This window comes from Rousettus aegyptiacus, unplaced genomic scaffold, assembly GCF_014176215.1.
Source record: "Rousettus aegyptiacus isolate mRouAeg1 unplaced genomic scaffold, mRouAeg1.p scaffold_m13_p_17, whole genome shotgun sequence".
NCBI lineage: Eukaryota > Metazoa > Chordata > Mammalia > Chiroptera > Pteropodidae > Rousettus > Rousettus aegyptiacus.
Window position 1 is genome coordinate 2,854,572 of NW_023416292.1, and position 18,023 is coordinate 2,872,594.

The 18,023-nt window shown below is 55.2% G+C and overlaps 1 protein-coding gene across 1 annotated transcript in view; it reads left to right on the forward strand.

The window, feature by feature from the left end:
• CNTN2 (contactin 2) overlaps nucleotides 1–16,983 on the forward strand; it is a 29,784-nt gene extending 12,801 nt beyond the window's left edge. The window contains exons 3-23 of the mRNA XM_016140509.2: nucleotides 948–1,092; nucleotides 1,226–1,401; nucleotides 1,562–1,657; nucleotides 2,115–2,324; nucleotides 2,608–2,707; nucleotides 3,890–4,065; nucleotides 4,460–4,596; nucleotides 5,083–5,212; nucleotides 6,556–6,706; nucleotides 6,825–6,952; nucleotides 7,255–7,430; nucleotides 7,915–8,035; nucleotides 8,527–8,685; nucleotides 9,146–9,295; nucleotides 11,663–11,733; nucleotides 12,071–12,305; nucleotides 12,657–12,769; nucleotides 13,798–13,984; nucleotides 14,309–14,421; nucleotides 14,891–15,059; nucleotides 15,419–16,983. Coding sequence (XP_015995995.2) covers nucleotides 948–1,092; nucleotides 1,226–1,401; nucleotides 1,562–1,657; nucleotides 2,115–2,324; nucleotides 2,608–2,707; nucleotides 3,890–4,065; nucleotides 4,460–4,596; nucleotides 5,083–5,212; nucleotides 6,556–6,706; nucleotides 6,825–6,952; nucleotides 7,255–7,430; nucleotides 7,915–8,035; nucleotides 8,527–8,685; nucleotides 9,146–9,295; nucleotides 11,663–11,733; nucleotides 12,071–12,305; nucleotides 12,657–12,769; nucleotides 13,798–13,984; nucleotides 14,309–14,421; nucleotides 14,891–15,059; nucleotides 15,419–15,528 — 3,053 coding nt within the window. The 3' untranslated portion in view covers nucleotides 15,529–16,983. The remainder of the gene's footprint in view (nucleotides 1–947; nucleotides 1,093–1,225; nucleotides 1,402–1,561; nucleotides 1,658–2,114; nucleotides 2,325–2,607; nucleotides 2,708–3,889; nucleotides 4,066–4,459; nucleotides 4,597–5,082; nucleotides 5,213–6,555; nucleotides 6,707–6,824; nucleotides 6,953–7,254; nucleotides 7,431–7,914; nucleotides 8,036–8,526; nucleotides 8,686–9,145; nucleotides 9,296–11,662; nucleotides 11,734–12,070; nucleotides 12,306–12,656; nucleotides 12,770–13,797; nucleotides 13,985–14,308; nucleotides 14,422–14,890; nucleotides 15,060–15,418) is intronic.
• The last annotated feature ends 1,040 nt before the right edge of the window (nucleotides 16,984–18,023 follow it).

Below are 18,023 nucleotides of genomic sequence, written 5' to 3' on the forward strand. Positions count from 1 at the left end.
TCTCTGGGCCTCTCTTTCTTGAATTGTCACACTGGAATTTTATAAAAATGTCCCCAAAGCAACCTGCACACCGCCCACCCACCATAAAGCCTTCTTTCTTCCCCCAGTTCCCACCCCGCCCCATGCTCAGGTCCAGCAGACATTTTCTGAGCACACACCTTGTGCCAGGTGGAACTCTCCCATGGACCCCGGGAGGAGAGTTCGCCTTCTTCTCACTTCACGGTGAAGACACTGGGCCTGGAGGGGTCTACAACAGCTAGTAAGAGGCTTAGAGCCCAGGCATTTCTCCTTGGGATGCGCCTCCCCAGAGCGAGCGGCAGGCTCCAGGGACAGATCTTCTCTCGCCACCCTTTTGGCCAGTGATTTCTCAAGCATCTGTCAAGGGCCATCTCATGTCTTGCAGATCAGCTACTTCCTCACTCCGCACCGCCCCCCAGACCTGCCTGGCAGCCCCTGGGCATTGTCACCTGCTTCCACTCTGAGGGCCTCCCGCAGTTGAACCCAAACTGCTATGATGGCTCTTACCACCTGTATTGGCAGCCTCTGTCTCTCTCCCTGGACTGCAAGCTCCTTGAGGAAGAGAGATTCTCTTATTCATTCTCGCAGCACAGTCTCTAGTGTCCAGTGCCAAGTATACAGCAAGTGCTCAAAGCTGAGTGTAGGATGGGCGACTGACTGAATTGACTTGACCAGCTGGGGCCTGCCCAACCTATTCGAATTTAAATTTTAACTAATCAAAATTAAATAAAATTAAGAATTTGGTTCCTCGGCCCCACTAGCCGCATTTTGAGGACTCCACAGTTGTGATTAGTGGCCACCATATTGGACAGTGAGAAAATGGAACCTTTCCATTATCACAGAAAGTCCTGTTGGACAGCGCTGCCCCAGAGGCCAGGCTCCAGCTGGCCCCCAGGCCCTGAGGTCTCTGGTGGTGTTCCCATCTGCAGCTCAGAGCTCAGCCCCAGGATCCCCAGCCACCTTTGGGCCTGTCTTTGAAGACCAGCCCCTCAGCCTGCTATTCCCAGAGGAGTCCACAGAGGAGAAGGTGACGTTGGCGTGTCGTGCCCGGGCCAGCCCTCCGGCCACCTACAGGTGAGACCCCCCCCCGCCCAGGGTGGGTGCTGGGAGCCCCAGGGCAGTCATGCAGTTTTTCCTCAGTCCTGTGGCTGGGCCGGGTCTAGCCGAGCAGGACTCAGGAGGGCCGCCTCTTCCATTCCTGCTGCAGGTGGAAGATGAATGGCACCGAGATGAAGCTGGAGCCGGGTTCCCGCCACCAGCTCGTTGGGGGCAACCTGGTCATCATGAACCCCACCAAGGCACAGGACGCCGGCGTCTACCAGTGCCTGGCCTCTAACCCCGTGGGCACCGTTGTCAGCAGGGAGGCCGTCCTGCGCTTTGGCTGTGAGATGCAAGGGGTGCCAGGACACTCTGGGGCAGGGGAAGAAGGGGCTGGGAGAAGCGTCCAGATAGGACAGATGACGACTTCCCACGGAAGCTAAGCTGGGGAGGGGCGCCCAGGCTTGCAGAACAGTGCCTGAGTGGCCCTGGTTTTCACCTCCAGTTCTGCAGGAATTCTCTAAAGAAGAACGAGACCCAGTGAAAACTCACGAAGGTTGGGGGGTAATGTTGCCCTGTAACCCACCTGCCCATTACCCAGGTGAGTGGGGACCCCGGGCCATGGTTATGCAGAGGGCCCAGGAGGGGCCGTAGCAGCTCAGCAGAGGAAGGAATAAAAGGTGGTGAGCAGCTCTTGGAAGCACTGATCCCTTGGTCCACAGTCTCAAATGATTTCATATTTCCTTCATGGATCTGTCGTTTTCTAGCTCTCTGTCCTGTCTCCCCCTTCAGACTGGATGTCCCTGAGGGGCTGTTTCCCTATCAGACCAGGTTCCTGGGGGGCGGGAATAAGGTGGCATCTTCCCTCTAGGTCTCCTGTCAGCCCCGGCTTAGAGTGCAAGGCAGGGGGTGGGGGTAGGGGTGGGGAGGTGTTTGGATGGGGGCGGGGACAGCTCTCAGGACAGGATCTAAAGATCCCACAAGCATGTTGGCGTCCCATCTAGAGTTGCTTCGTTGGCCTAACACCCCCTGGCATCCTCAAACTCCCCACATCCTAGGCCTGTCCTACCGCTGGCTCCTCAATGAGTTCCCCAACTTTATCCCGACGGATGGGCGTCACTTCGTGTCCCAGACCACAGGGAACCTGTACATTGCCCGGACCAATGCCTCGGACCTGGGCAACTACTCCTGCCTGGCCACCAGCCACATGGACTTCTCCACCAAGAGTGTCTTCAGCAAGTTTGCTCAGCTCAACCTGGCCGCTGAAGGTCAAGGATCGGGGCATGGCCGGGAGGAGAGAACTGAAAGGGTCGGTGGGCATTGGGTAAAGGGGTTTTTCCCTCGGAGGTTGTGAAGAGCAGCGCACAGGGCACAGAGCCCGGGGCCTGGGCTCCTGAGTCCTCCTGGTGCAAGGCCTCAGACACTTGTCCCAGGTACCCAAGGGGGAAGGGAGTTAAGACAGAGTTAGCTCTGAGCTGTGCTGAGACCTTTGCGTAACAGCACCTGACTCAGACCCCTTGCATCTGATCTGTAAAAAATCTCTCTCCTCAGATCCCAGGCTCTTTGCGCCCAGCATCAAGGCCCGGTTCCCAGCAGAGACGTATGCACTGGTGGGCCAGCAGGTCACCCTGGAATGCTTTGCCTTCGGGAAGTGAGTGATGGAAGAGAAAGGGAGCAGGCCAGGGCACAGGTGACCCGAGAGAGAGAGAGAGAGGGCAGGCAGGGTCCTTGTGGTGCCTTTGCAGCGTCTAGCAGGCGGCCATGGCCACAGTGGACAGTGACTACCACGCACCGCACACAGACCCCCTGGTGGGGCTTCACGCATGCCAGGGGCCTGCCTGGCATGTGCTAGGTCACTGGATCCTTCCAGCAACACCTCAGGCTGGAAGCAGATAGCAGAGCGTACCAACTCCAACCCAGCCTACCTGGTTCGAATCCCAGCTCTGTCACTTGCTGGGTGGCAGATCCTGGGTAAACTACTCAACCTGTGCCTCAGGTTCCAAATTTGTGCATGAGGATAACAATAGTACCTACCTCATACGGGTTGTTATGAGGATTAAATGAGTTAATATATGTAAAGTACTCAGAACAGTGCCTTGCATTTAGTAAGTAAGTATTCTATGGAAATTTTAAAAAATTATAATAGAAATCATGCTGTCCCAGAAAAAGGTTTCACTGGAACAAGGCCAAGCAAATGTTTGTAGAATGAATGACCGCAAATATCTCCTGCTATCTGAGGATGCCCAGGATGACCCCCTGCTCCATGGAAAGTTATTGGGCTACTAGAAAATCTGTATTTAAATCACATGATAGGGCAATACATTAACCCTTTAAGACTCACTGATACCTTAGTCTGTTTTATTGGATCACCAATAACTAAAGCCTCTTTATAAAGTAGAGGCAAGGCCCTGTTGGGGACAGGGGGGAAGGTACCCATTAAGACCCAGGTCACTGGCCACTGCTGGAAAGGGCAGGCCCAGAAGAGGCCGGTGGCCAGTGGGGGGTGGGAGAGGGGAGAGCAACTCAGCTTCAGAGTACAAACCAAATGAAGATCAATTTTATTGGTGTCACGATTGTTGCAGGCGAGTGAGGGAAGAGGGGAGCCCCGCCTCTTGCCCCTTCCCTGCCTGAGCTTCGAGCCCACGTGGGAGAGGCCCCGCCCCCTTCCTTGCTTCTCTCTTTCACTGTTCCTTCCCGGGCCCGGGTTGGGTGCCCTCTTCCCCACCCCCACCTGCCTGCCGGCTCAGGAGGAGGGCCTGAGAGTGCGGGTTCAAGGAGCTGTCCACAGAGGGGAGTCCGACTAGCTCCCCTCTGGTTCTGTCTCCCCTGCCAGCCCCGTCCCCAGAATCAAGTGGCGCAAAGTGGATGGCTCCTTGTCCCCGCAGTGGGCCACAGCCGAGCCTACTCTGCAGATCCCCAGTGTCAGCTTCGAGGATGAAGGTACCTATGAGTGTGAGGCGGAGAACTCCAAGGGCCGAGACAGCGTCCAGGGCCGCATCATCGTGCAGGGTATGAGCCTGAGACACTCCCTCTCCGCCTTCACTCACCCCTGTCCCTGAGAAAGTGCACCCAGAACTCAGGGGGAAGACTGGGAAACCCTTCGCTTAAGGCTTCCGGTTCGAGGATGGCACTGGATGTGGGAACAGAAGAGACTAGCGCTGCGGCCACCCCAGAGCTTCAGTCGGGGTTGCAGAAAACACATGGGAGATAAGTTGTTAAAACAGCCACTAGCACAGGCTCAAACTGCCAACTTTCTCGAGCCTGCTTCTTGCCACACCCCGTCCCAGCATGCTGATGGCGCTCTCTGCTGTCCGTCACAGGAACTGCAAGCCCGCAATTCGGCCCATTTAATGAGCTGGATGGAGACTGCTCATCTCCAGTCGCTCTCCCTTGCTCCCCACAGCCCAACCCGAGTGGCTCAAGGTGATCTCGGACATGGAAGCCGACATCGGTTCCAGCCTGCGTTGGGGCTGCGCAGCTGCTGGCAAGCCCCGGCCCACAGTGCGCTGGCTGCGGAACGGGGAGCCCCTGACCTCCCAGGTAGGAGACCTGGGGCATACTCCCACCCACTGTCCTCTCTGCTCACCTGGTTCTCTAGCTCCCCCACCCCCACCCCACCGTCCCGCCCCGCACCACTGGCAGCCCCTCTGGGCCAACTACAGTGCCATAGAGAGGTTCTAGGTGCTTCTTTCCATCCCAGAGCTACATGGCCACAGGCTGTTCAACTGGATAGACACTTGACTGGAGGGTCCAGGCACAACTCAGATACAAAAATACTGTGTGGTCCTGAGGGGTCACTTCATCCCTTTGTCTTCAGTGTGCCTATGTCCAGGGAGGCCTGGGAAATCCCTGAGTCCTAGAATTCCAAGTGGCCCTGACATGGGACTGGGCATATGAACCCCCTCCCCAAGGGAGTGGCAGCCTAGCTGCAGTCCCCACTGCACCCACTCCTGTCGGCCCCTCCACCCTGGTCCTCCGGTGGTCCTGATGCCCCTGCCCCGCCCTGGGCCGGGCTCTTCTGCACAGAGCCGGGTAGAGGTGCTGGCCGGGGACCTGCGGTTCTCCAAGCTGAGCCTGGAGGACTCAGGCATGTACCAGTGTGTGGCAGAGAACAAGCATGGCACCATCTACGCCAGTGCTGAGCTGGCCGTGCAAGGTAAGGGAGGCTGGGGACGTTGCGGAGGAGACAGGCTGGGCTCCAGGGGCGGAGTCACAGCATTTCTAAACACGAAACACACCCCGGCACTTTCCTCAGTTCTTCAACGGCTTCTGAGCAGAAACCAGGGATTTGAGAAAAGAGATGAGACACTCGATTGAGAGCTCCCAGGGGACAGGTCTCTGGCTTGTTCCATGTCTGGCATGGACAAATGAAATGTTTGCTGCAGTGAAAAGAAAGAGCTAAGAGTCATTGGAAACCAAATCAATTAGATTTGTATTTAACTGGGCCCCCTGGCTACGTGACCTTTGGCAAGGTAATTGATTTCTTTGTGTCTCAGTTTACTGATTTATAAAATGTGGACAATAGTCTTGCCCTCATACAGCTGTTGTAAGGATACAGTGAGATGATAGAGATAAAGCATAAGGGACCTGCCTATCACATAACAGGTGCCCAGTAAGTTTCAGCTGCTGCTAGAATTCTTGAGCTCGTGGAACCTCAGTTTTCTCATCTGTAAAATGGACATAGTAATACCTACATCAAGTTGTAGTGAGGCTTAGCTGAGACTCATTCATTCATTCCACCAATATTTATTCAGTACCTCCTGAAATAAGGTCTCTGCCTTCATGTATCATATAGTCCAGAGGAGAGGGACTAAAAAACACAAAATCGAGTAATTAAATACGACAATTTCAGACAGCCATAAAAAATACAGTATAAAGAAAATCCAGTAGAGGTAGGGGAGAGGTGGGCCAGTGAGATGGAATGGCCAAGGAAGATTTCTCTAAGGAAATCTCTCTGGAGGTGTCACCTGAGTGTTACAAAGGAGCCAGCCACGCAAAATGTGCAACCAGTGCAAAGGTCCTGAGACAGGAGAAAATGTGGCACCTTCGAAGGTCAAAAATGGCCCAGGTGATTGGAGCACATTGAGGGAGGGAGAGTGAAGCGAGACAGGACTGGAGAAGAGTGGACTTAGCTGCGAATCCCTGTGAGGAGGGAGACTTCATTTTGAGTGCCTGGCTCACATTTTTAAAAAGATATTCCTGGCTCCTGGGTGGAGAAGAGATTATAGAAAGCAAGTGCAGAAACAGGAAGACCAACTACGGAGCTTTTCAACCGTCCAGCAGGACATTCGGTGGCTTGGAGGAGCCTGGTGGCAGTGGGGTGATGAGAAGGGGCTGGGTTCTGGGTGTATTTTGGAAGTGGTGCTAAGAGTCACTCATGGATTGACCATGAGGGTAAGTAAAGTAACTCAGCACAAGGCCGGGTGACATCTTAATCAAGGGCAACAGGTACTGTTACGACTCCCTGGGTGACGGTGGAGCACTCCCTTTTCCTTCTAGCACTGGCCCCCGACTTCAGGCTGAACCCCGTAAGGCGCCTGATCCCTGCAGCCCGGGGAGGAGAGGTCATTATCCCCTGTCAGCCACGGTCAGCGCCAAAGGCCGTGGTGCTCTGGAGCAAAGGCACTGAGATTCTGGTCAACAGCAGCAGGTACAACTTGCACCCCTCCCCAGGCAATTGCTGCCCCCTCTCATTCTCCTTGGAGGTGAGTTCCCTCCCCCTCCCCAAGACTACAGTGTGTCCCTGGGTTGGCCTGTCCTTGCTGCAGAGTGACTGTAACTCCGGATGGCACCTTGATCATAAGAAACATCAGTCGGTCAGACGAAGGGAAATATACCTGCTTTGCTGAGAATTTCATGGGCAAAGCCAATAGCACCGGCATCCTGTCTGTGAGAGGTAAGGGGTATGGTTTGGCTGAGGTGGGTGGGCTCAGCCACCAAGGGGAACCATCCCCTTCGCCATCCTGCCCTTGTGACCCCACATTCCTCCTAGTTTGGTTCTGAAGCTACCCCGGGATATGATTTCACAAAGGACCAGCCTCTTGCCACCATCCAGAATCTAGTCCTGCCCCCCTCCCACGCACTCATGGGGCCGCTGGCAGGTCAGGATACTGTTGGCCACGCTGCCTCTTCTCATTCCTGGGGCTTAGGACAAACCTGCACACCTCATCTACCTAGGGGCCTTTTTCTTCTTGGCAGATGCAACCAAGATCACTCTGGCCCCCTCAAGTGCTGACATCAACTTGGGAGACAACCTAACCCTGCAGTGCCACGCCTCCCACGACCCCACCATGGACCTCACCTTCACCTGGACCCTGGATGACTTCCCTATCGACTCTGATAAGCCCGGGGGCCACTACCGGAGAGCCAGTGTGGTGAGGCCTGAGGCCAAGACTCAGGCTTCTCCCTCCTTCCAAACAGAAAGGGGACCCAAAATGTCCTTAACCACTACCACCCCCACAGCTTTCCCCATTCCCTCAAGAATGTGAACCATGGCGAGCTCATCCTTGGATTCATAATCGGCCTCCCTTAGACAGGCAGTTCCTACTCAAAGTCTGCTTTTAGGGAGGTTAGGGACAAACCTGGAATTCCAGGCACCCAGCAAGGTTCACTCTCAACTACTGTTCTTGTTATCCTGTCCCCAATGCAAGTGACATCACTAACTTGGACCGCCATTGACTGCCTTGTGTAACAAACTGCTGTTTCGTTCCCAGTGCTACCAAGAGGGGAATAGCCGATTCCTCCCATGGAACAGACAGGAATACCAAGATGCAGCAGGAACCCTGGATGAAATGGAGCGGGAGACGCCAGCCAGTGCCGCGTTCCCTCACCTGCCCCCTTCTTGTTCTCTGTGTGCAGAAGGAGACCGTTGGGGATCTGACCATCCTGAACGCTCAGCTGCGCCACGGCGGAAAATACACATGCATGGCTCAGACGGTGGTAGACAGTGCGTCCAAGGAGGCCACAGTCCTGGTCCGAGGTGATGGGGTTTCCCGCCCCACCCCCGCCCCAACTCCCTCAAAGGCCAGCTGGGCTGTGAGGACCTTCACTCCCTAACTCCCCTCCTCTCCCTGACAGCTGTGGGGAAGGGTCTCTCTGACGGAAGTCCACTGAGCCGAACTTACCTCTTGGTTCTTGGCAGGTCCTAAATGAACAGAATATTCTTCCACCAAAGCCAAAATTTTAAAAGTCCATTCTTAAATACATCCCAAGAACTTTGCTGAGGCCAGGTTTTCAAAGCCTAGTGCTGGGAAATGTATCCCTACGCGAGGGCCTCTATGACCCCTCCAGCCTCGGACACATACTTCCCACTCGCCCCGCCCCCATTCCTCGCCCTCCCACTGGGCGTATGTTTGTGGCGCCCTCTGCTGCCCGTATTGGTACTGCACCAGCCCAAACCAGCCTGGAGGAGGTTGGCTCCAATTGACGCTGCCCAATTCTGACCCACAGTGCTCTGACCTCTTGGTGCAGGTCCCCCAGGTCCCCCAGGAGGAGTGGTGGTGAGGGACATCGGCGACACCACTGTCCAGCTTAGCTGGAGCCGTGGCTTCGACAACCACAGCCCCATTGCCAAGTACACCCTGCAAGCTCGCACTCCATCCTCAGGGAAGTGGAAGCAAGTACGGACCAGTAAGTGGGACCCCCTCCGCCCCCCAACCCCAGGTCAGTACTGAGAAGGCCTGGCTGTGTGCCAGAGGTGGCGGCTGGGGGTCAGAGGGCTGGACCTGAGCCTGGAGCTTGGGTCATCGGCCTGCAGGGAGCGCCCAGGCCAGTGGGGAGATGGTGTCACATGGACAGCAGGGGAGTGGGGAGAGCGTTGCAGGAGGAGGCGCTCTGTCCGCACCCTTGAAGCATTGGCAGGACTATTACTGGGGCAATGACAGGATTCCTGGGGCTGTGGAGTATGGAAAACACCAGCAGACTCCAGGGCCCGGAAGATTCCTAGTTTTCTGGTCATTTCTGAAAGAAGTAATGAGCGCTTAGTATGCGTCAGGCACCCACAGGAGAGCTGGGTACGGGCGCAGTCCCTGCCCTGTCCATCCAGACCAATAAACTAACGCCGGAACCCTGATTCCCTGGTGCCTTGCAGACCCTGCCAACATCGAGGGCAACGCGGAGACTGCCCAGGTGCTGGGCCTCACGCCCTGGATGGACTACGAGTTCCGGGTCATAGCCAGCAACATCCTGGGCACTGGGGAGCCCAGCGGGCCCTCCAGCAAAATCCGGACCAAAGAGGCAGGTCAGAGTCCTGGGTGTCCCGAAGAGAAGTGACATCGGGGAACCCCAAGCAAACAGCAATTATACAGGGTTCCACCCCTGCTTACCAGCTCCAGACTCTCTAACAAAATAGATGACAAAGGAACCCAGGTCGGGGCTGGGCCACAGCACTGCATGCTACATTGTGCCCAGGGCCACAGCCTGTCACGTCTGGAAGAAACATCCAGTCCAAACTCCTCCTTTAAAACGTGGGCCAACCTGAACAAGTCCCCGTGAATCTACAATATCTCAAAACAAATTTAAAAAAAAAAAAATGGAAAAGCCAGTTTGGAGAAGGGAAGCGTTACACTGGCAGAGTCTGGACTTGAACCCAGGCCCATGGGGTGGTGGGCAGATGTCCTCCCTGGAAGTACATGAGCTGTAGAAATCAGTTAACGAGGAAGGTATGTGAGAGTATGTTAGTGTGTGTGTGTGTGTGTGCGCGCGCACGCACGCACGCACGCACGTGCACACATGTGCGTGCATGTGCACATTGTACAGGGGGCTAGAGAAACAGCCAGTCTCCAAGTCCTCTAGATGGTTTCTTTGGGAACGGGAGGAATGGATCATCTGCCCACAGCCCTTCTGAAAGGCACATGGGTGTTGGAATGAGTGGGGAAGAGACCTGGGACAGGCCTTGTCAGCATCTATTGAGAGGCTCCTGCCACCCACTGAGCCCAGCATGAGAGCCTGTTAGTATACACAGACCCAGGAGAAGGTCCCTAGACTGAAAATCTACCTCTGTAAGTGGAGGGCAGGGAAAGACCCAAAAAAGAGGCAGGCCACTCCTGTCCGGAAACTAACAAAGTTTATTAAGAGAAACTTAAATTGGAGGCACATCTTGGGCGGCTGCAAGATGAAGTGGATAGTCTCCGTGCCACTTGACAGGCACCAAAGAATTATGTACAGTAAAAGGGGGAAACAGTCACAGGTGCTAACTAGCACCTGAATACTACCAGGTACAGGAAATTACATGTTTGACCAGGTGAGGACGACAGCCTATTCCAGGAAGCCGCAAGTGGCAGAAGGAGAGGGGGTGCTGATTTATGTCAGAGTGGACATCACTTATGATCAGACAGTCTCTTGGGTGGGGGGTGGTTTGGAAAGAAGTCTCCCTTCTGGCCCGGGTCCAGCTGGCGGGACAGATAGTGGTCAAGTCATGGGACAGTCTCTCCTCCACAGAGCCCTGGGGTATCAACCAGGCAGCGTGGATCAGGACGCTGCCTCCCCTTCTCCTGCCCACCCGGGCCCGCCCCACTGGGGGTGCAGTGAGGGTCTGCCTGCTTGTGTCTCTTCTACGTAGTTCCCTCTCTGCCCCAGCCCAACTCTCTGGGCTCTTTCTGGAATCCTCCAGCAGTTTTAACTAGTATCTCTCCTGAGTAAGGGACTCCAGAAGGAGCACTTTCTTTGACTGGGCTTCTTGCAGTCAGATGTTGGGTGGGGACTGGTCTCTTTCATTCTCGCATCCCAGCCGGGTAAGCACAAAGACAGCTACGATGCAGAGGAAAGACGACGGGCTCTGAAATCAGAAGAACTGAGTTCAAACTCTAGCTGTGCTACTTATTAGCTCTGTGACCTTTAGGCAAGTCATTTAACTGCTCTGGGCTTTAGTCTTTCCACCCTGAAAAGGTGACAATAACGCCCACCTCACAGGACCAGATGGGCAATGTGTTTTAAGTGCTCCTTGCAAATTACAAGGCCCTAAGCTATAGTCATCAAACCAAGTGATATGTCTCCAATTGCTGGATCATCTGCAGAAATATTTTGACCCTCAGCCAAGTTACCCGCTGCCAAGCTTAGTGAGCTGATAAAATACATTATTGTTTTAATATCAGCCTTGTTCAATATTAGAGACAATTGGGAAATTAAACCTGCCACAAAAAGAAAAAGTAAAACCCTGCAATCCAAAAGAAATGTTTTTTGCATTAACTGCAGTTCAAAATTATTTATTCCCCTTAATTTAAAGCAAACTGGAGCTGGTCTCTATTATTTAGTTTAAGCCGACAGGACAGAAGAGGATCATTTATGGAACACACACACAGATACTAGCCACCGTCTTAATTTTATTCTCTTTACAGCCCTTTGAGAGCAATACTATCCTCACCTTATGGAAAGGGAATCAGGCTCAGAAAGTTAAGGAACTTGCTCAGAGAAACAGCAAGTAAGTGGCAGAGGTAGGATTTGATCGCAGCTCTGTCTGACTCTAGAGACCAGGTCCAGAGGGACTGGCAGTGGACAAAACCAGGGTGTCCCCATTCTAGGAAGCTTTACAGGCACAGGCTCAGGCTCAGGGCTTTTGTTCCCTCACTGCCCATTAACAAGCCACGTCTGTGTCCCTTGGCCCTGACAGCCCCCTCAGTGGCACCCTCAGGACTCAGCGGAGGTGGCGGAGCCCCCGGAGAGCTCATCGTTAACTGGACGGTAGGCTGCAGAGACAGAGGCAGAAACGTACCTCCAGCATTCCAGGGACTGGGGGTCAAGTCCTGCCTCCCCAACCCCTGTCCTGACTCACCTCCGGGCTGACGTGGCTTGCAGACAGGACCCACACAGGGCCACTGCGGTCTTGCTCCAGACCAGAAAACTTCCTCTCCTTCCCCTGACATCCGCTGCCACTTGCGGGAGCAGCCGTGCAGGACAAAAACTGCCACAGGCACATGAGTCCTGGGGCCGAGCCTCGTGCTGAAGGTTGGGTGGGGCCGGAAGATGGGCAGGAAATGCACCCTCGGCCCCTCGCCCATGCCACGCTCTTGCCCCTCAGCCCGTGTCACGGGAGTACCAGAACGGAGACGGCTTCGGCTACCTGCTGTCCTTCCGCAGGCAGGGCAGCACGCACTGGCAGACTGCCCGGGTGCCCGGCGCCGACGCCCAGTACTTCGTCTACAGCAACGACAGCGTCCGGCCCTACACGCCCTTTGAGGTCAAGATCCGCAGCTACAACCGCCGTGGGAGTGGACCCGAGAGCCTCACTGCGCTCGTGTACTCGGCTGAGGAAGGTAGGCCACGCCTGGGACCCCTGCACCCCACCCCGCACCCCACCCCAGGCACGTGTCCATGGGGGATAGGGTGGGAAGTGCTACTCCCGTCCCCCACCCCCGCTCAGTTCCACAGTGGGGTGGGCAGGACACCTGGGTTCTAAGCCACTGGCCTCATTTCGAGCCCTTGCCACCTGGTCTCCCCCTCAGGTTTGGGGAAGGAGGAGGGAGGCTCTCTGGGAATCCCCACGGGGCCTTCATCCTGGACCCTGGGCCCTCTAAAGTCCTACTCAAGGGCCATCTCAGTTGGCAGCTACTCTGTAGGACACAGGCAGGCCCTGGAATCCAAATCCATTCTGTATCGGTCCCCAGAGCCCAGGGTGGCCCCTACCAAGGTCTGGGCCAAGGGGGTCTCATCCTCAGAGATGAACGTGACCTGGGACTCTGTGCAGCAGGACATGAATGGGATCCTCCTGGGGTACGAGGTAAGCACTGGCCTGGGGCTTCAAGGTTAGGCGGGGGCACCTCACAGCTCACTGGTCATTCTTCCGGGGATCATTCTTCACTAACTTGGCAAACAGCACCCCATCTGTGCAGCACTGTGAACCCAACCTTAGCTAAGACTGTGGCTGGTGCAGAGGGGAAGACAGGCCCGCAGACCTTGTAGTAAGTGTTGGCTGCGGGAGCCCAAGAGAGGAGGAGTGGATCCTGGAAGGGGCATGGTCTGCCCTTTTATGCCAGAGCCCAGCTAACCTGGCATCCTCCAGGCTACAAAGAACAGCATGGGTCCTTCTATGTATCAATCGATCACCCTGTCCCTGGGGAACTCTGGGCCCACCAATGACTCCACACTAGGGTACCTGTGGAGTAGATCAAGAAGAAGCAAAAGGAAGGGAAGAAGGAAAAGCAAAGAATGTCATTGCCTAAGGGAAAGTCAGACCCAGTTACCAGAGATGTTAATGCCATTCCAGTAGAGTCATCCGAGGTTTTAGCACAATAGGTTAGGCAAGCCCCACTGAAGAGATAACTCCCACCTCCACCCTTGATTTGGAAGAACATTTCACAGGTCACAATATTATGGTGACTATTAAAATGGGTTCGCATTTATTGGGCTGCCATAATAAGTTTGCTGGGGTTTGAGGGACAACTTTGCAAGTACAGATATGCACCTCAAAACCTTTAGCAGAGTACCCATGGGATTCCCTGAGTTAATTAAATAGGATGGGGTTGCAGCAGGCCATGGCTAGGTTAAGAATGTGCCCATCCCCAACTCTCACCCAACCACTCACCGGTTCCCTGCTGGGCACTGAGAAGGCAACAGGGACCCACACTCACTGGCCCCTGCTCTCTTGGAGCTCATGACGAAGTGTCCAACTTCCAAGATCCAAGACCGAGTCACAAGAACCAGAGTGAGCAAGAGAAGAACAGAATGTAGGTGGGCAGGGACAGGGTCAGGGGAGCTCTGAGGTCTTGAACTTGACTGCTGACCCTAGGATATCCCTGTTCCCTTCAGATCCGCTACTGGAAAGCTGGGGACAAAGAAGCAGCTGCTGACCGAGTGAGGACAGCAGGGCTGGACACCAGTGCCCGAGTCACTGACCTGCACCCCAACACCAAATACCATGTGACCGTGCGGGCCTACAACCGAGCGGGCACTGGGCCTGCCAGCCCTTCCACCAGTGCGACGACCATGAAGCCCCGTGAGTGGGCCTGGGGTGGGGATGTGCCCCTAGGATCACTCTTTCTCTAATGCAAGATAAACGCTTTTAGCCCAAAAGTGCTGGGCTGGACAGAAGTAAGGCAGCAAGCCCGGTGAAAATGAGTGGAGTTCATGGCTTCTAAAGTGCCTTTTTCTTCTCCAATCTTTGGATTTTCATGGTGTCTGTTTCTTAGGTAGCTGTGACAGAATGTTCTGGGTGTAACTGCAGTGGGCAGACATCTAGAAAAAGGCTGGCTAACGGCAAAGGGGGTAGGTGGCTAGGAAACACGTGCAAGTCACCCCAACTTCCTCCCTCCTCTGGCAGCTCCACGGCGACCTCCCGACAACATCTCCTGGACTTTCTCGAGCTCCAGTCTTAGTATTAAGTGGGACCCTGTGGTCCCTCTCCGAAATGAGTCTGCAGTCACTGGCTATAAGGTAAGGGAGGGACCAGGCAGGCACTGGCTGGTGATGAACAGCTCATCCGTGTTTCCAGTGAGCACAAGGGGGCTGCAGTCTACAGCAGGAGGGAGTGGACCTAAACATAAGCACAGCGTTCGTGATTGTGAGAGGCGTGAAATACATGAATGGTCCTCCAGGTAACCTGTAGCAGGGGGTCTAAGAAGGAGGCAGATGGCATGTCCTGTGGAAAGGCAGGGCTCATGGGGGCACTGACGGCCCAAGTGAAGTCTCGGGTCCTTCTGGCCTAAGAGATCTGCAAAAGTAGTTCAGCTGCTTGCAAGCTTTCCTCCACCAATGAGGAGCTTGTTCAAGAGCCTGATCCTGGTCAACAGGAAACAGACGGGGTGAGGAGGCAGAACCTCCAGGGCCCAGAAGCACATGGGTTCCTCCCAGTGCCTTGAGCCTAGGTGTAAGTAGCTCCACCTGGCTAACGCCCTTCGTACAGATGCTGTACCAGAATGACTTACACCTGACTCCCACGCTGCACCTCACCACCAAGAACTGGATAGAAATTGCAGTTCCTGAAGACATCGGCCATGCTCTGGTGCAGATTCGGACCACAGGGCCTGGAGGGGATGGGACCCCAGCAGAAGTTCACATCGTGAGGAACGGAGGTGCTTCCTCTCCCCATCCGCCCCCACCCCAGAATATCAAGGTCCATGCAGATGCCCGATGAGGGAATCTTCCTCACCCAAGCCCACCCCAACCCAGCCAGACCCCAAGGGCAAAGGGGAAGGCAGGCAGAACCCTGTGCAAAGTAGGCCCGGGACTGCCCTGAGGGCCGGGGAGGTGAGTATGCTCCTTTCAGGGGTACAGGGGTCCTACAAAACGGTGTAGGAGTGGGGCTGAGAATCCGTGCCCGTCCAGAAGCCAGCCCTGAGTCTCTGTAGAACGTCCGGAACCAGTCCCGAGGGTGGGGCGGGGGAGGCCAGGCCCAGCCCACCCGCCCCACATTTCCACCTGCCACTTTCAGGCACAAGCATGATGGTGGAAAACTCGGCAGCCTGCCCAGCCGCGCATTCGGGCACCATCCTCTCCCACTCCATGGCCATACTCATCCTCACAGGCTACCTGGAGCTCTGACCTTGGCACCCCGCCCTCTCCGCCACAGCCGGACACCTGCCTCCGACGAACACAGCCAGCTGGCCCTGGTCCCTTCCCGATGCCCAGGTGGCCCAACACTGTGCCTAAGAATGGCTGGTTTTAAATACCTATTTTAGACTGTGCCCTTTTTGTAGAAGGTAGGATATTTCATATTCTGCCACAGGATAGAACCCATACGAGGATTTTTTTTCTTTAAATCAAGAGGCACCAGGCAGTAACTTTCATGATGATACTGAGCCCTGTGCCCTGGCCTTCCAGGGCACCTAGATGGAAGGAACGGGCCTGTAGGAAGAAGGAGGTTTGAAACATCTATCTGCACATCCGTGGAGGTGGTGCCCTGGGACTGCGTGTAGACTCTGGCCCCCGAGCGCAGAGTCTGAGGCCCCGCAGGAACACTGGTCCTCACTGGGCTGAAGTGAGATGAAGCATAAACACCAATATCCCTCAGTCCAAGGAGAGGGCCAAACTCCAGGACCAAGGACCCGTGGCTGGGCCCTGACATTGTCCTCGATGACTCCCCGGAAGGCTCCTGCCACCTGCCCAGGTGGCTGAGAACCAGTGCCCTGAAGTCCGAGGCCAGGCGCCTGAGCCCCTGCAGCTTGGTAGACGGTACTCCAGATTGCTGGGGTCGGGGACTGACGAGGGCTGAGAGGCTGGGACAGCTGGTGGAGAGGAGCACCAGACTCAGCCTGACGTCCTCTCTTAGCCAACACTGCCAACCCGACCCTGTCACCCTAGAGTGACAGAAGCCACTACAGGTGGCTGGATGACTAAAGGGCTTGTCTTGGGGAGGTCCTCCACCCCACCAAGACCCACCCTGCACAACTCTCCAGGGTTTGGGCAGGAGAAAGGAGGGAGGGGTCTTGCACCCACCTCATCCTCCAGCTCGGCCTGCAGGCCCCAGGACTCCGCTCCCCCAGCACTGACTCACTCGAGCGTGGGAAAGGAATCCGGCATTCATTCTGTGTCTGGGAGTTGGGAGCCTTCAGAGAAGGACGAGGATAAATGCAGCCCTGCCTGCACCCAGGAGTGCCAGGACAACCTGACGAGACCCGTCCCCCGGGCTGTCTCAGACCACTCTTTTGCATTCCTCCAGAAGAAAGAAGGGTTAATAAATGGGACACTCTATCTTGTGGTCGGGTATATTACCAGGCACGGAACATCAGAACTGGAAGAGGCTTTAGAGCTCAACTCGTTCAAGCCCCTCACTTTACAGATGAGGAAACTGAGGTCCAAAGGGTTAGGGGCTTCCCGAGGTCGCACAGCGTGTCAGCGATGGGGCTGGGGTAAGAACTCAAGTCTCCAGGCTCCTTGTCTCTGCAGAGGACGGGGCCGTGACGCATGGCTGCAGCCTGGGTAAGGCGGTGGCTGAGAAGAGCGATGGCGATGAAAATCTGCTTCAAGAGGTTCCAGTGGGCGATCGTGGGGTCAGGGCCTGGCTGGGTCCCAGCCCAAGGCATGGGCAGGTTCTGGGAGACATTAGTCCTTCTCTGCCTTCCGAGCCTAGCTTCAGCCGGGACCTCAATGTGCAGCACTGGTTTGAAGTCCCTGTCCCCTTACCCTTGTTTCAAGACTAGGCCAAAGCAAGGATGGGGATTCCCCAAATCCAGGTAGCAGTGGTGGCACAACCAGGAAACCCCAATGCCCACGCTCTGACAAGTGGCCCTGGATATCGGGGAGCAGTGGGATGGCCATCTTGGAGGGGATTGGCGCCCTGAGCCTGGTTTCTGTAGTTTACAGTTACAGCTCTATTTTGCTATGGTTTTTTAAACTTTTAGCTCCTGCTCTATTTTCCTGGGCAGGTTTATGTTGATATTTTCACCCACTACAATTTTTTTAAAAATGTAAGCTCACACTTCCTCTTCCTGCCACCACTATACCCACCACCCCACCCCCGCCCAGGACTGCCTCCCTGGGAGCCATCCGATTACACCCTCCTCACCTGCTTCTGTCCATCCCCCGATCCAAGGTGCTGGGGGCTCAGCTATGAGACCAATCTCCCATTACAGGGCCCCCGAACTTGGCCTAGCATCTGTGCTTCACCCACCTCCCAGCTGTGGTTTGGCTGCGCCTAGCTCCAACAGGAAGGGTATGCTCAAAATCAGAAACCTTCTTCCAAAGTTTAGCTGATTCTGTCCTCACTGCCTTGGGCTGCATCAGGGGGAACAGGGGACAGGTGTCTAGGTGCTGGGCCAAAAGGGATGAGCTGGTTTGGCACAGCACCTAACCGGTGCAGCTGGAGGCTGCAGTCCCTAAGCTTGCTTGAGGCAAAAGACAAGACCAAGTGTCTTAGTTTTAATGAGGCTTATTAGCAAAGGGGAGGAAGGCAGGCCTGCCGGGAAGCCAAGAAGAGGTTCAAACTAGGAAAATAGCTCCAGGAAAACCTAACCACTGTGCAGGTAGGATTTGTTTGCAGGGACACAATGGAACTAAAATGATATTCTCGTAGCCAGAGACTTTAGGTAGAACTCAGG